We start from the raw sequence: 18,207 nt of genomic DNA on the forward strand, positions 1-18,207 counted from the left end.
CTCCTCCTCCCCATTTCATCCTCACAACAACCCTGTGAGGTAGGCTAGGCTAAGAGATGGTGGCTGACCCAAGGTCACGTAGCGAACTTCATGGCTGACGGGGGATTCAAACCTTGCTCTCTTTCTCCCAGGTCCTAGTCCAACATTCTAACCCATTCCCTCATTGCGAGAAGCAAAGCTACAGGGAACCAGGCAGAAGGCCTTCTCAGTAGTGGCGCCCGCCCTGTGGAACGCCCTTCCATCAGATGTCAAAGAGATAAACAACTACCTGACATTCAGAAGACACTTGAAGGCAGCCCTGTTCAGGGAAGTTTTTAATGTGTGACATCTTAGTGTATTTTTTGTCTTTGTGGAAGCCGCCCAGAGTGACTAGGGAAACCCAGCCAGATGGGCGGGGTACAAATAATGTAGTATGATGATGATGATGATGATGATGATGATGATGATGCCACACTGGCTCTCTTAATATGACTAATCAACCATTCAGTAAATCAAAGGTCTCAGGGACCAGTGTGAAACAACTTAAAAAGTCCCACTTGAATAAGTGCATCTTAAGTAACAAGTGAAACTGAAATAAAAATGATACCTGACACACCTACAGAGATAGGGAGTTCCATAAAGAGGGTGCCACAGCAGAGAAGGCCCTAGCTTGGGACACTGCTCCTCAGACTTAGCCTATAGGCAGCAACACAAGAAGCCCTTGGCCAGTGATCTGAATTGTCAAGCTGGCACATACCAGGCGAGGTAGTCGGTCAGGTACTTGAGCCCCAAGCCATTATTGTCAGCATCAATACTTTGAAGTCAGCTCAGTACCTAAAAGGCACACAGTGCAGATTCTGGGGAATATGACTTATTTAGCATGCCATTGAACTGAGCAGTGGTGTTGTTATTACCCTCTGGCCCCATTTACTACAGGCAAGGCCCAAAAGTTGTCCATGAGGGAATGTAACCATTGGGCAGAAAATTATTTCCCACTCCTGTCTTATGGCTTCCCATTTTTCATCTAGGAACATTAAAATTGCCTCCTTGTTGAGTCAACCTGTCCATTATATTTTTGTCCAGAATATGACCAGAATTGAATGCTGCAGTAGAAAAGCACGAGACAATTATAGTGCGAGCCATTTCCTACCATCTAGAGAATTAGTTTAGGGGCACTTAAAAGACTAAGGGTGTATTTCCTATTAACAACCTCGTCTTCTTTTGATTTGCCAATTTGTTCTTTATTGGTGTTGGATTTTTTATATATTTTTTTTAAATGCAATAAGCCTTTAGAAGTTTGGGCTGACTCAGATGATTTTTGTGTGTGTGAACAGTTATGCTTTAGGTATTTTTCAGGTACCAAATATTTGTTTATGTTCTGCTCTTGTCTGTTGTTTCATGTGGTTAAATTCCCTAGAGATGATCCTCTTAAAAGCTTCTTATTTCTCTGAGAATGGAGCATTTTGAAAATGTACCTTCGGTGTGTCCCTTCGGAGTGCCACATCACAGTCTGTTGGCGGGGCTGTCATTAGAAGCTGCTATGTATTTCTGTTGCTAGGAGTAACCTGAATTATTTGCCTTCCACATGGTTGATGTTAAGTTGTTTTTGAAGTCCTTGTTTTATGGACCTCTCCTTTTGGTTCTTGGGTACTCTTGAGGTGTGCTTGGCTTTGGCAGGAACAGGCCCTCACTTGTTCCCCGCAAGACCGTAGTATATCACCTACGCATGCATTACTCGCTTTACTACACTTCCCTGCCAACATGTGCTATTATTATTATTTTTTAAGAGTCACTGTTCTCGCCCCTGCAAATTGTTCATAGAAATCTCTTAGTTCAGTTGTAGTCATGCCTGACCAGCACTGGACCTCTTGCCACATAAACTGTTAGTCATTCCTCTGGCCCTTGATCTGCTCTACTGCTCTTGATTGCCTGGCCTTAATTGAGCAGCAGCATCATGTCACCAGCTTAAGGCTATATATTCAGCAAACAGAAGGAGTGGAGTGTAATGTGCGTTGGCATCTTAGAAGCTTGAACCTCCCATTAACAAATGTTTTAGTTTCTCAAAATGTTATAAATTATCTCATTTATCTAGAGCATAATAACTTATTTTCTGTTAAAACATTCAGAGTGGTATACAAACGATCAAAACAAAACAAAACAAATGGTAGGTATAAAAAGCAACAGTAATAACATACCATTCTAATTAAACTAAAAATGCTCCGTAACAAAATATTCAGAAGCTTGTGGGAAAACAGAAAGGCACTTAAGCTTAGCTGCAATCCTCAGAAGGTTGTTCTAAATCTTAGTGTGAGCACATGTAGATCTTCACTAAGTACCGTAGATTTTATCTAGAGAATAACTTCCCTAACTTGATATAAAGGAATATGAAGCTGAATATGGAGGGAAAGCATGTCATAAGGTGTTCATTCATTCATTCATTCACCTGGAAAGTTAGCCCATCTAGGAGAAGGAAAACTCTGATCCTAAAGCCTTGCGGGGTATCTTTGGGAGAAGAAAAGATGGAGTAAACCCTTCACAAATCTAGAGTGGAGTCCCTAAGACGGTTGGATGGTGCCTTGTATGCCTCCTTCTGGCAACTCGTGTAGCCAAGCTGGTGTCAAATGTATTGCTCTGCTTTCCTTTGGATCACATCAGTGAGGCCAAAAGGGGAATTGTATTGTTTGGGCAGCAGCCTCCATAAACACTGCTCAGACTTGCGCCCTGGGAAGGTCACTTTTGTGCTGCTAATGCAGCTGTTTGTCATCACCCCCAGAGGAGCTCTCTCTCAACAGATGGATACCAATAACAACAATATATTTTGAGTGAATATGTTGATAATGATAAACATTCTGTGCAATTTCTTTTAAAATATTCTGCACAAGTATGGAATCAATATGGTATATAGCACAAAACTTGGAAGCCTGCAAATGTGTAGGCAGTGTTTGAGGGGAGCATTTTGACAGTTGTGTGACAAGCAGAAAGGAAACAGTACAGCTTTTCCTGACATGGTGTGAAGAGATAGGAAAATGGCACCTGGCAAATGCCTCTTATGCTGCTTTTAAATGCCTAGTTTTATCACACTCCTATCTCCCCTAACTCTCAGTCTGTTATCCACACCCTGTGTTCTTTTCCTACTGTCCTCTGTCACGACAAAGTGGCACTATCCATTGTCATTTATCAACCCTTTCCACATTAAGCCTTCTCAGGTCCGTAGTACCCTCACTTATCCTTTTGGAATAATTAAAAATGAATGCAAGTGGAACTTAAAAAAAAAAGTGTTTTTTTGGTCTTTAAGTCCTACTAAGCATGTGACAACTATAGCACAGATCCTTCTAGAAGGGTAAGTGGTCACCGCACAAACTGATAAATGTAGTTTTTTTCCTGACTAATGAGGAAAACCACCCGGGGGAAAATACTTGGCTCAAAAATTTCAGACATGAAAGTTATTTGTTTAAATTTTTGAGATAGTCAGGAATTTTCTTGAGTCTACTTCTTACCTTCCTCCTTGGGTTTTTAGTTCTTAATTTATTTCTCTTGCATCTTTATAGCTTAAATACTCAAAATACTGACCTTTTCCTTATTCTGATCTGCATCATTCCTACCAATATAAAGATGAGCTGATTGCTATGGTATGATTGACCCTTTATTTGTGAGAGCCTGAAGTATATTCACAGTGTGCCTACTGGTCTGTCATTGTTTTTTCATGTAATTACTTTGGGTTGTGTCTAGTGCTAGCCCTACTCAGTGTATACTCATTAAAACTAATGAACATGACTGCCTTAGGTTCATTAATTTCAATGAGTCTGCACTCAAGTAGGACTAGTTCTGACTACAACTTTTTGTATTTCATCTCAATGCATTCAAAGGATTAACCCAGATTTTCTGATGTTGATGCATAATATCTGAGTAGCAGTATTAAAGAGTCTCCAAATTGTTATGCATATTGCAGTTTTTCATACCATATGTCCATACCCAGTTTCTACACTATAGTATGATAGGTATTTGGGAACTACAAAATGTGGGATTCTTTATTAATCAAGCATCCTATGGGACAGAATATATAACTAACCTTCAGAGTCCGGAATGAACCTGGACCTTGTTATAATATTACCAGCTGTGAATATTCAGAAATTTGCTCTTATTCCTAATCAGAGAAATGTCCAAAGAGCTCATTTGGGATTGCATTATTTATCTTGGGGAATGTGAAACTGATTTTTGAAATCTGAATAAATTTGTTGCATACTACTAAAATTACTATTACTAGATACTAACACCCATGAGGAATAATGAGGAGATGGGGGGGGGGGGAGTAAAAAAAAATAATCCCCGCCCACTTCATGGTGCTTAATTTTTCATGTTCAGAACACCCTTGAGTTAGCCACAAACCTCCCCTTCTTTTTGAACTTCTTGTTTAAAACGAAGTCTGGAGATGTGTACCTCACCCTATTTCTTTCCCCATCCAGTTCCCCCAATTCTAATTAATCCTCCAATGCATGCTCGTGCATTCACCCATTCACACACCAGTTTGTGCTACAAAAGGGGCTACGAAACCCTGACAATTTAAAGCAGCATTGTGGAACATCTTGGGTTTGCCTGCAGAATAAGTCCACTGGGCTTTCCTCAGGCCCGCTCTCCCCCCCAGCCCCCTATCAGCTGGACAGTACAGCACACAGCATGGAAGAAAAGCAAGCTGTCCATGGAGGAGAAGATCACACTCCATGGGCAATTGGCAGCATTTCTGCACTGCATGTTGAGAAATTTTTAAACCCCTGATGTGTAAGGAATGTGTAAGGAAGGGTTATGGGCTGTCGGTCCACGTTTTCTTAGAGGTGTGGAGTCTTTATCGGTTAAGCAGAGAACTCTTTTCCTCTTAGCACAAAAAGAAACTGAAAAAGTATGAAAAATGTCCATAAATATGTTTGCAGTTTTCTTCAACATTTTTGAAAGAGGATTGTGATAAATGTGCTTACATAAATGGGATTTTTGTGGAGGAGGGAATTCACAGGTACCCATTTGTAATGACCTGCAAGGCTTTTGTACCTGGGTCAAAACAGTCTAACAGGCATCTGTCACATCATGGTGCTTGCTCTTGACTAATGTTCTCTATTAATGAAAATGAAGAAACACAATTGGCAGATCATTCAGGTATGGGTAAGAACTGTCACTCAGATTGAAAATAATTGCATCCACAGTAGAGATCGCAATAATAGTTTCCAGAAGTCTTTGTTTAAAAACAGAAATGTGTTTCTTTCCTTACTGCCAAAGAACAACACCACCAAGAGCAAGAGTTCTCTGGCCTCCTCCTAATTTCACCTTTCAGAATCCAGGTTCAGATGTACGGATGCAATAGCAAATTAATTTAAAGAGAATATGATTCCATCCCAGTCTTTTGATTTCCAATTGAACCATACATCTGTTTATGTGGCAGCAATATGGTAAACCCATTACCACTTGATAAATTTTGTGCTGCAACTAGTCTTGTGGGTGCTTTGGCACATGGGTGTAGAACTGAATCCAGTTTGTGGGCCTGACCTTTACCTCCCCTTCCATTCCAGATCAAGTTTAAGAGGTGGGTGTGGCTCACGTCTCCTGTCTTCTTGTAATGACTTCACTAAGCTAACCAGGACAATTTGTATGCCTGTCCCACACCAGATGTCCTGTCTGATGTCAGGTGTACAGCAGATGGGCATAGCTTGGCCAAATCAACCTAGCGGGTCAAATGGAGAGGCCTGGTGGGCCTATTGAAGCCTGTGGACTAGAGGTTCCCCCACGGCTGCTTTAGTAGGTCCTCATTACATGTTGAGTTCCTTATGTTCCAGCTCAACTCTTCTTCTTTCTGAGCTTTCCAACAGGTGGTATGAGAGATGTCAGTGAACTCACAAAGCTAATCACTGCCAGAAATTAGGAAAGACCACTTGAGGCAGTTTCACTTCATCTCCAACATCTTGTTTAAAATGTTCACATGAAACATCCCTTAGTCATGAACAGCAGTGTTGTAGAAAGAGCTTAATTTGGTGGGGGAGGAAGGGCCATGTGTAATGCTTATTTTGCATTGCTTTGTCCTGCTCAGCTGTCACTGCCATGAGTAAGTCCTGATAACATGTATTTTCTCTACTGCAGCTTGAAATGGCAACATTGGACTTCGTTAATTCACTGGGTCTTTGCTTCGTGTATTCTCACATACAAACTGGGAAAGACTGCAAAAGGCTTAGAGATTAAATTTGATCACTTAGAGGGTTTGGCCTCCCTGGATTAACCACCTATTTTATATTGCAGGCAGCAAAGGTGCAGCTGTAATTCAGGCACACTTGGCTAGTTCCAAAAGACTGTTTTTGTTTGCTATTCTTTGTGTATGCCTTTGCAAGCTAAGCTGTGTCTCGTGATACTCTTCTATATCCCTGCTTTTGTTTAATTTTGTACTGTAGAGGAGTGTGTGTTGTGGTTGTATTGGTGCTGCTGTTTCTTGTTTTTGAATGCTAGCTCTGGTGTCTTTCCAGTTAAGCTCTGTGTACCTTTTGTCTTTGAAAATCAATGGAGAGCAAATAAAAAAGAACTAGTTTTCAGTGGTACCTTTTGCACAAAAACCCTTTTATGTTTGCTAGTGAAGAGGCGGTTTCTCGGGATGCCAGACTTTGCATACAAGAAATGGCTTGGGCTCTTATTAAGCTTCAGTTGCTTTTTTTGGGGGGGGGGTATTTCTTTTGAAAATTATAGATACCCACCATAGCCCCTTAACTCTGCGAAGTCAGAAACCAGATTCATTTCAATGTTCTCTCATGCTATAGAATATGGAAAAAGTAGTGTCTGCAAAGTGGATTTTTGACAAGATAGCAGACAAGGACGCCTGATAAAATGTGAATATTTTATTTGCACAATTTTGCATTGCCCTGTAAATAGGTTGACCATTCAGAGATAAGCAGAATAGAGGAGAAGGCTGGAGGGACTAAAATGTTGTGCAAATCATGAATATGCAGATTGGACATAGGAAGTTAACATGAAGGACAGAAGTATAAAATACTTAGACTTTGTTCATACAACACTTTAAACCGTACTTCAACTAAATGTTCCTTTAAATGTGAACACACAGCATGTGCTGGCGCATGCTGCTAAAATCACAGACCATTTGCTCTTCTTCTACCCACCATGTGGGAAGGAAGAGTAGAATGCTTGACTGTGTAGTCTATAAAAGCACAGGTTTGTCTTAATCCAGTAGGAAGGAATGATTTCCGTAGCTCAAATATCCAGATAAGAACACCAGCTGATGTGGGACTGGCTGGTAAGAAGAGATCTAACACTCTAGTATTGCTTAAGTATCTGCAAACAAAAGGATGACATGAGAATAAATGAGGTTCTAGTATTTTAAGAAGCTTTTAAATGGTGTTCTGACTTTTCTCATATATTTGTCTGTCTTGCTTGCAACTCATGTTTAGCAGAGAACAGTACATCTTGCCTAAGATGTGAGGAAATGTGCTGAGCTTAGGAGATATTTGCTGAAGTGCTGCTCTGGAGCATTTGGGGGTTTTCTGTACAGGCCTCATAATGGCCTCAGCTACACTTACCTGTAAGGGTAGTACAGCTACTGCAGATAGAATTACCTTTTTCTCTCACTGCTGAATTTTCTTTTTTCAAACTGTTCATCATAGTGATACTTTCATCTTATAATAGAGCAGTAAGCCACGGCAGGGTGTACATTGCTCATTTTCTGCACGCCTCAGGTATCTTCAATTGCCTGGGAGAGTTTCTGGCAGCTTCTTAATGTGCACCCTGGCATGGATTGGTGCAATTGCTTTGGCTTGTTAATTTTACATTCATTTGTTCATCATAGTCATTTAATAATCATATGTGCCTTTGGAAGATCAGGACAACATGGGGAAAATTCAGTGAAAACTGAAATGAAAAATACTTGTCAGAGATTTGAGCTGCCTCTTCACTATTTTTGCTATGTTTATTGCTTGAGAGTCATATATACAGTCATATATTGTTTGAATGGGTGAGCCGCTGTGGAATCATGGACTCACCCCAATCTACATAGATGTGCAATTGCATGATCAAGCTTAGGAAAGTAGGTTTGCCAGAGGAGTCACCTGTGCACAGCCCTGATTGGCTGGTGCTTGCAATATTGCAAACCAATTTCCTGTTTTGGAATTTTGTCCCATTGCTACCTGGTAACATGATTCTCTTTCTATTGTGTTTCAGAGAACCAGATCCCATCTGGCTTTCCAACCATAGACATGGGTCCACAGCTCAAGGTAGTAGAGAAGGCCCGCACTGCTACAATGCTCTGTGCTGCCAGCGGTAACCCTGACCCTGAAATATCCTGGTTCAAAGACTTTCTTCCTGTGGACACAGCCACTAGCAATGGCAGAATCAAACAGCTCCGTTCAGGTAAAACAATAAAGTCTTCTCATTTCCTGACCCGACTCCACCCCAAATCTTTCTCTACAGGAAGAAACTGTGGTATTTTGTACCTAGATTGTGGGGTTCACTTTTTCATCCAACTTCTGCTACGTTTAAAACATTGTGTGATATGAAGAAAGGTTTGAGATTTGGGTGAGAGAGTAGATTTCAATAGTTAGGATATTTGTCCTTGTTAACTGAAGAAGCAGAGCCTTTTGAACATGCTTTCTTGTGTCCCATGAGCAAAGGAGATTTCTTATCCATGACCCGGTAGCATATTGGATCAGAAATATATCACTCCAATTCCAATATAGGTTCCTGCTTTCAGGATAGTAAAACACATGTCACTAGTTGTTCCACTTAGACCAACAGTCGGACAAAAAACATTTTGATTCATGAATAGTTACTCAGTTGGGCCAAAGACAGAAGCTCTTAGCCAGTTTCCAAAATGTGGAAAATCTGGATTTCTAAAATGCACAGGACTTTCTTGAACAGAAATCTTCCCTGCTGCAGAAATTTTCCCCATTAAATGAGAAAATTATAAGAATGAAGGTTGGGAAATGATGGGAGGTAGCCTACTCACCCAGCTGCCTCCCTCATGAATTTATGTTAACCTAATGGCAACTCTGAAGAGGGCTGCTTAAAACATTTCAGTGGCTTCATACGTTCTACAATTCTGCGTCTTTTGGTAACAGGGAAACTCTTCATATAGCCATGGTGCCAGAGCACAGTGTGGATAGGAAGTGAGGATAGTCCTTTTGAGGGAGAGAGAGAGATTGTGATTGGGATATCTGCCCCATTCTAATGAGCATACATGCCCATTAGCTGGCCTCTGATAACTACTTGTATGCAAAACTACTACCCCCTGCAAGCAATGTAACTCATGTGTGGTAGTGGTCGTGGCTCTTAAATTGATATATATCAGATTCTGCAGAAATGAGTTTATAATTAGCTCCTTGCTGACACCTGTGAGACCTCAGTCTTGCAGTAGGCTCCTCCGCATATAGAGCAGTGAGCACTAATTACACTGATAAATTTACAGTTTATATAATTTCACAGTGACCTTTAGCGTAATCTCAATATGTTTGTGCTGAAAGAAAATATCACCCTCGTTAATTTAACTTGAAAGGCACTAAGCAGGCAGCATTAGGGAAGTGCATCCATGGATACTTGCTCTTCATACTTACTAAATCAGCATCCTCATCTAGGAGGATTGCAGATGAGCTGGGCAACCCTTAGGCACATGCTGGGCTCTCAACAACATTCACATCATGTGCACTCGCCTGCTGCTGAGCAAGCTTCAGGGAGGAAAAACCTGAGTTTAAAAACAAAACGTGTTCAGCACTACCGTCACGTCCAAAGTTTATTTTGTTTTTCTTCATTGTAAGCAGTGTCTCAACTGAATTTCACCAGGGATTCGGAGTCCCCAGTTGTAGAAGACACTTGAATTTCCGGGAGGAGGGTAGAAATCAATGAGTAGCATATCTGCAGGCCTGAGAGAAAATTGATTAAGCTGTATGGAAGTAAATGAGGTTTATAGACTTGCATATAGTGAGCTCAAAAAAGAGGTTTAAGGTCTTTATTGGTAGGAACATTGGAAGAGCTCACAAAGCAAAATTAGTATATGCTGCTGATCCAAATTGCCTCTACTCAATGAAGCTTCCTTTCCAGCAAGTGTGTAGAGGACTATTGTAACAAAGTATTTCATTTTCATAATCAAAAGAGGGAACTTTATAAGTCTGCAGTTCATAGGGTTCTGAAACTGCATAGAACAGATAATGACCCAATTCACATGTAGCACTAAGCCAAACAGAAGCTTAGCATGGAGGAGTCAAACCTCAAACCTATGTACAGATGTAATGCTAAGCTAAATCGTGGTTAATGCCTGGGCCTTTAGCAGCACCAGGGGAGGAATGCTGCATTGCAGTCTTCATTCTGGGAACCTGCATGTTTGCTTTCTCATGCCAAGTTATGGTTTGGCTTTGCACGGCATGTGAACTGGGCCGTTCTATTGGTCAGCTGCTGAAGACTTGGGCCCTTCCAAACACTCTCTATTTCTGTGTAATATTTTCCCAGTATTCAGACTGCAGTATATCTCTGAACAAATGCAGTTGTTTTCCCACCAGAATCTATAAGATGTACTGTGCCATGTCAAATGGGATTGTCTGAGTGTCATGACCACCAGTTGGATAGGCCCTGTGACACCACTGGTCTGAGAAGCTGAGGCAAATAGTGTTGAAAGGAGTTGGATTTCTAGGCCCTATTGAAGAATTAAAAAATGACAAGTCCCTGGGTCTGGGTGGCATCCACATGAGAGTTCTTAAATAATTCAAAATATCTAACTTCTCCCTAAGATTAGACTGCATATCTGAGAAATTGAAAGCGGCCAATGTAACACCAATTTTTAAACAGCGATTGGGGCGGGAGGAGGAATCCAGGAAGTTACAAGCCCATTAGTTTGTTCTGGGAAAGCATTCTTAAAAAATAGAATTAGCAAGCATATTGAAGAGCAAGTATTGCTGAAGAAGAACCACCATAGCTTTTCCAAGAGTAAGTCCTGTCTCGGTGTCTCAATAACCTTTTAGCATGTAAATAGAGGTGATCCAGTAGACATTGTGTACTCCAGCTTTCAAAAAGCCTTTGACAGAGTACCACACCAAAGACTCCCGAGTAAGCTCAGCAGGCATGGAATAAGAGCAAAGGTCTCTTATGGATCAGGAACTGTTTCAGAAACAGGGAACAGAAAGTTAGAATGGAGATCCCTTCCAATGGAGAAATGTTGGAAGTAGAATTTCTCAAGGATTGATGTTGGGGCCTTCTCCCTTTGACTTGCACAGAGTTAAGAAGGTGAGTTGTGAGGTGGCAAAGTTTGTTAATGATACCAAATCGTTCAGTGTGTTTAAAACAAAAAAAGGATTGTAAGGTGCTTCAGAAGGATCTCTCCAAATTGGGTGAGTGTGCATAAAATGGCAAATAGAATTCAATGTAAGGAAGTGTTAAGTGATGCACACTGAGGCAAAAAAAATCGTGAATTGGTGGTGACTCACTAGAAATGAGATTTTGGGGTCACAGTGGATAACTTGATGAAGTTGTTGACCCAGTGAGCAGCAACTGTGAAAAGTGCAGATTCCATGCTAGGGATCATTAGAAAAGGAATTTAAAATAAAACTGCTGATATCATAATGCTGTTATACAAATCTATGGTGCAACTGCATTTGGAATACTGTGTACGCTTGTGGTTGACTCTCCTCAAAAAGGATATTGTGGAGTTCAAAAAGGTTCAGAAAGGGAAAGCCAAAATGATCAAGAGGTTTCAGCAACTCCCCCATGAGAAGTTTACAATACAAGTTGAGTGACACGGACATGGTAGAGGTATGTAAGATTATTCATAGTGTGGAGAAATTGGATAGGGAGACATTCTTCTCCCACTTTCATAATAATTTGGGCCCATCCAATGAAGCTAAATGTTGGAGGATTCAGGACAGACATATAAAAGAAAGTACTTCTTCACACAGGTATATAATCAGGTGAAATAAAATTAACAAATTTATTATTAACTATGGGTATTTGCAGTTTAGTAGTGCTGCAGAGAGCTTGCTGGGGAGACCATGCATTAAAAAGGGACTCAAAAATAACTTAAACAAGGTTTTAATAACAAAAACAAAAACTCCTTATACACTAAATACATCAACAACAAACCAGACCCAACCACCAACCCATCCCTCAGGGTAATGAGGGAGCTAGGTGCTGCTCCTTATATACTATGCCCAAATGCTGACACAGCTTAATTAACACAACCTAGTAGCACCTGCTATGTTTCACAGCTGTAAGACTGGGTCTCGTTATTTGCCTTGGCCCTGGCCCTTAAAGACATACACAACTTGTGAAGCAATAATGAACCTTCACATTTTAAAGTGACCATTCAACAATTTACACCACCAAAATGTAGTTGTAGTTACCACTGTGGGTGGCTTTAAAAAGAGGATTAGGAATAAATTTATCAGTGGATACTAGTGCCTTGATGTCTATGTACTATCTCTGCTGTCAGAGGCAGTATTGAGGTTACTGGGAATCATCAGTGGAAAGGGTGCTGTTGCTCTCAGGTCTTGCTTCTGAACTTCCAATAGGCATCTGTTTGGCCACTGTAGACAGTTTCTGAGCCAGCAGGGTTCTTCTAATGTATGCCACTTACCCCTATAAGCATGCCTTAAAGCGACTCACAGCAAAACAGCAAAAACATATGAATACGTCACTACACTAAATAGTCCAAAACCAATTCATTACAAAATATAACAAAATTTGAATAAACAATTCATTTCGATAAAACAAACTTTATAATGTTTATATAAAATAGACAATATAAGTCATTAAATCTTATCAGTTGATATTATTTATATTAAATAGGTAAGCCAAAGCCAGATATGAGAAAGCCTTCCAGTATAATCATGCATTAACAAATAATATAACCAGTGCTATGTGCAATAAATGGCAAGCATATTTTATAGAACCTGCAGCAGATAATCTCTCACATGCCCCACTCTCATATTCTGATTAATTTTCTTACTTATTAAAAAAGAAAACAAGTATTTAAAGGTTATAGTCATATTTCCTACATTTACTGTGGAAGAAAACTAATGCCAAGTCTAGACAGTGGCTTGCAGCTCCTCCTCGCTATTGATTGTACCGAGGCTGGACAGGGCAATTTGTGGGCTTTTCCTCCAGGTGCAACTAAAAGTGGCATCCCAAAATGAAGTAAATAGTAATAAATGTTTGATCATAAAAACTAAACTGTGCCTTTACATGATACAATCTAAGAGAGGCAGTTGACTTACTTGTGTAAGATTCAGGTTGTGACATTCAATCTGAGTTTGTTTAAAGATGAACAAGATTAAAAAGCAGTCAAAATGTGTTAGGTTTTTACCTCAAGTGTTTAGGACATTGCTTTCAAAATGGAACATAGCCATAGAATGATTATGTTAGAGGCCTAGTTTCCCACTTCATCACTTGCTCCCCAAGCAAAGGAAGACAGATCTGCAACATAGAGGTTTGGCAACACAGTTCCTCTAATGGTCCTGGCTGATGAGTGATGTAAAGATTTGCTGTTGTTAATTTTTTTTCTTTCTATCACACCCCTCCTGCACTTGCTGCTCAAGGTACTATTAAATAAAATAATGTTGTAAAATAAAGTAAGGGCATATTAAACATTGACTTATGTAGAGTGGAGGAAGGCGTGGCAGTGAAGATGTAGGCTAAGGAGAAGGTATTTACACTTTGCTGAAAAATTTGTGTAAAAATGAGAGGAAGCACACAAGCCAAAGCTGAAATGGGAGGCGAGATTGTATCATTGGCAAGGTTATGGATTAAAAGATACTCCTACAGTACCAGATCAAGAAAGTGGCCAGCAAAGTTGCTCTTGCTGCTTGGGCCAGGCATTAATAGAAAATGTGGCTGGTCATAAATTAAAAGTAGTAATGAAATGGATGTAGTGTGGGCATAGTCATTCATCCATTTATGTGACTGCCATTCTGCCAAGGCAACCAAAATGGTTTATAATTTTGAAATACTGAAGCAACCAAAAACTACAACATTTTGAACAACAGAATTCTCAGTAAAGCCAACCCTGGGAATGTTACTAGGAGGCATTGTAGGATGGAAGGCATCCTACATTGGTGGGATCTGCATTACTTAACACCCAGAGCATCCAGTATAAGGAATAGCAGAAGTGTGGAAAGGATATAGAATTAGGGTGGCTTGGGCTGCAGTCCTAACTAACTTTCCTGGAAGAAAGCCCCATTGACTCTAGTCAGAATTACTTTTGAGTACACATGGTTAGGATTGAGCTTTTACTCAAAGTAGCACTCACATACCAACATTCTTTTCAAATATTATTGGCTTAGTTACCTCATTGGGAAAGTCAGATCCTCAGGTCTGCTGTATCTGTAGTTCTGCATTCAAGGCTGTGCGAAGTGCCATATACCTCAAATTGGTTTGGATTTGGTTTAAATGGTCATTCAGACCTGAATGTTTCTAATGTAGATTATCAACAATATGGACAAGCCTTTTGGTCACATTCAAAGCTCCTTTGTGCTAGAAAGTGAGCAAATGAAGATGTCATTCCTTAACTATAATTTCCTATTTTCATCCAAACCAGGAAATTTTGGTTAACATCTTCAGAACAAACCAAGATATTAAACAGTTTTTCAAAGTTTAATTAACTGGTAACCATTGTTTCCTAGTTCAGATGAAATGGGAAACTATCGTTAATGAAAGACATGGTGGTTTGTTTTGCTTGAAGTGAGGAATGAAAGGACTGTATGCACAGCCAAATTCCTGCTCTTGTCTCTGTTTACTAAGGGTGCTTCCAGACAGAAGTTTATTGTGGAATTGCTGCTGAACCATGCAATTTTTTCTTGCTGTGTCCGCATGAAGTTGTTGTCACCAAAATGCCAAGCAATTTTTTTTTTTTACATTTAATTTCCATACCCCTTACTGCGAAAAATAGATAAGTAAAAATAACTTGTTATAAGCCTTAAGTCACTTTGGATGTGGAAGCTAGTTAATGCATTAGCATTTTTTTGTGTGGTGATGGTGGCAGTTTGTCACATGTGGTGACATTTCTGTGGGTGGCCCCTAATGTGACAGTCTGTACACAGGTACAGAAATACTGCATACATGCACAGAGCAGAAGGCAATGGAGGGTGGTGGTGGAGTGTTGGACAGGAGGGACAATAAAACCATCTTCATATATACTCTGTTGAGGTCCACTAATGTGGATAGCAACTGGCAGAATAGCAATGATATCCATGACTGGAAAAGAGGTGGGGAACAGAAATATGTGGAAGCTAACATGCCAAATGTGCACACTGAAGTATCTGATCTGAGCATTATGTTTGCAATATAAGCCCCCCTCCTGGAAGCACCCTAAGGCAGCACAATAATAAGTGTCATTAATTATTTAGGTTGGGTGGATGTCTTATAAGAACACTGGAAGCTGCATGCAGAGTCAGTCCATTGGTGCATCTAGCTGAATATAGTCTACAATGACTAGCAGTTGGTCTCCAGGTTTCAAGCAGGAGTCTGGAGATGCCAAGAATTGGATAAACTGGCAGCTTCTGCATTCTTGTTCATGTTGAAAACGTACTCCATTAGAATTAAAACTTAGGATGTTGTCCAAATTTTTATTTTGTAGCATATGACTTACATCTTCATTTGGTGATCCTGACCACTATCATGGGAGTTCTGAATAATTTTTATTTTATGTCTTTTATTGCCATATTCTCTAACATATATTAGTGCATACTAAACCTCCAAAGAGATCTTGTTTCATTGCTTCAGAGTCACTATACAGCTCTGGCAAGGGCTATCTTACACTAAGATCTGGAGACTGGGTTTTAATAACATACCAGCTAAACTTTAGGGAATCCATTTTGAGTGTGTGTTGGGATTCCTTAGCTTTGCATCCATACAGAATTTTCAGTGACTAGGTGGATACAGAACAGCTCCATATGATCTGTTTGGCATCAACATAAAACAGAAGCTGCTTCAGTTAGCCAGGAATCATTTCTGGACTCTGTTGTAAGAGATGCTTCTTGTCTCTTAGAGTGGGGGAAGGGGATGTAGACACTTTATTTACAGTGATAATTTGGAGATGGTGCAGGGGCAAGTAAGCACTCAGCAAATTTTTCTTTGGAGCATGAACCAATAACCCTCTTCTTCCTGTCAGTACAGCTTGTGAGCCATGCAAGCTTCCGTGATGAGAATGGTTCTGTCAAGGGGGATGGAATGGTAGTTAGAAAAGCAGATAAATAGGCAGCAGATTTATTATGGTAGAGATTACCCGCAACTTCAGCAAACGGCATTAGCCTTCCTGATGCTTCACTCATCTGTGGACAAAAGCATCAGCAAGTATAAACCAGCCATAAAGCGAAAATGGAGTAATGTCATCTCGGCTGTGGAGAATGCTAAACGAAGCAGCTGGAACTGCTTCCTCTGATTAAAAGCTAGGGCTACTGCCTGAAGGAACATGCACTAGGAGAGTGGGAGGGAAAGAGATAACAAGTGTAAATATTTTAATTACTCTTTAAGAGGCAAGTTAAACATGCTTAAAATCTGCCTTCTTTGTATTTACAGAAATCTTTGAGTGTCTTTCTTTGTTTCCCATTGGGTGATCAGTGCTGTGGATAATGGAATGTGGGGAGCGGTTAATCTCAGATACACAGCACTCATATGCTTACTGGTATTTATTGATCAATACACGGAACATGATTTGACGCTCTGTGTCCTGTTTAACCCTCTCTTTCTATCTGTTTAAACTCCCCAGTTTTCTTTGGTAAGTGCTTGGTGTTCAGATATGCAAAATCTGCATCAAACCAACACATACCATGAACTGCCTACAAATTAGATCTGCATGAATCTCCCTCACCTTACTAACAGCCTTCATTTGCACAAAATAAGACCAAGGGGACAAAACTGGGGATCAGAGGAGTTTGCTGTCAGTTTACATACACGGGTTTCCCTCTGCACATCTGGACCAATGCTAACAACAAAGCCCATGACTGAGCAAACTGCACTTTTGCTTGAAGTTTTGGAGCAGTTAGCTTTGTAACCAAGCCCTCCTTATAAGATGCACTCATAGCATGTGAACTTATTTTCTGCTCCCTTATAAGGAGGGTTGGAAACCCTTTCCTCTGCCTACTGTATAAATTATGCAGAGCGAGTCTGGTGCTCCATTGGTCCAAATAAAAACTAGAAGAAAGTGCTTTAGATTTTTATTTGAAAAATCTGTTGTGTAGAATACCAATTTCTGGCCAGGGGGAACCTGGTGTAGGTTTTATTAAAGTTACCCCTGAATTCATCACTCAGTTTTTAAGTTTCAATTACATAATCAGATTTTGTCCCCAACGGTCCATGTAATCTTAAACCAAGAATGTGTGTCTCACCAACACCATATGCTTAATTTTTCTCCCCCCACACACTCTCTCACAACACTCACTCTGGTACTCCCACAGCCCCATCTTCTGGCAGAATAAAAGGGCGCAGCACCCATATCCCAGTGGCTTCTCCATCTCAGTTGTGACAATGAATGCTAGTGGTTTTGCTTAGGAGTCAGAGCCCTCCTTTGTGTAGGACCAGCAATATATTAATTGGGTAAAATGGGGCCAGACTCTGTGTTCTTGGTAGCAGAGCGCTTTACTAACCACCTGAGGGCATCACTCTGACTTGTTACTGCACATCCTTTATTTCTTTTTATTTATTTATTTATTTATTTTTGTTTGTTCCTGTTGTGCTAATACAGATTCTAGCTTTGAAAAACTTTCTACTTTTTTAGTTATAATTTTCTTCCTTTCCTGTTTGTACTAACGCTTCTCTCTAATCTTATTTGCATTCAAATTACCTCACCAGGTGGTACACCAATCAGAGGTAAGAATGCTGAACTGTGCCTCTAATTGTCATGTCACTCCATATCCTTTCTGCCATGTCCGTCTCCAACAGTATATCATCTCCAGCTATTCTTTCACTCCAAACTCTTGTCAACTCACTTGCGCATCTGCCGTTCCTTCCTGTGTGTGCTTGTTTTTGTTTATTTTTAGTGTGGCGCCTTGTAGAATCATCCATCGCAGGTGTGCACAGGTCAAAGGGGGTTATTCAACGGGAGGTTTTCAGAGAGAGAACGCTATCCCCATTCATGCCACAGAGGGCTCTGAGGTCTTGAATCTTTCAGATTCAGTCACCCTCTGGGGCACCACGTCCTGGCAGGTCTGAAATAGCTGCTGTGGTGTGTTTTGAAGGACGTAACACTTTCACAAGAGAACAGTGAAGCCCTTCCTTCTG

General features: G+C 40.4%; 1 protein-coding gene across 12 annotated transcripts in view; it reads left to right on the forward strand.

Moving 5' to 3' along the window:
* Positions 1–18,207, forward strand: part of PTPRF (protein tyrosine phosphatase receptor type F) — a 479,704-nt gene that overhangs the window by 368,229 nt on the left and 93,268 nt on the right. For 7 of the 12 annotated variants that reach the window (XM_081009324.1, XM_081009327.1, XM_081009330.1 and 4 more), the window contains exon 6: positions 8,176–8,364. In XM_081009324.1, coding sequence (XP_080865450.1) covers positions 8,176–8,364 — 189 coding nt within the window. Of the gene's footprint in view, positions 1–8,175; positions 8,365–17,778; positions 17,797–18,207 lie in introns of all 12 variants that reach the window. The other 5 variants (XM_081009323.1, XM_081009319.1, XM_081009325.1 and 2 more) reach the window with 1 other exon arrangement.

The sequence above is a fragment of the Podarcis pityusensis genome (genome assembly GCF_964106645.2).
Source record: "Podarcis pityusensis genome assembly, chromosome: 6".
In the NCBI taxonomy this organism is placed as follows: domain Eukaryota; kingdom Metazoa; phylum Chordata; class Lepidosauria; order Squamata; family Lacertidae; genus Podarcis; species Podarcis pityusensis.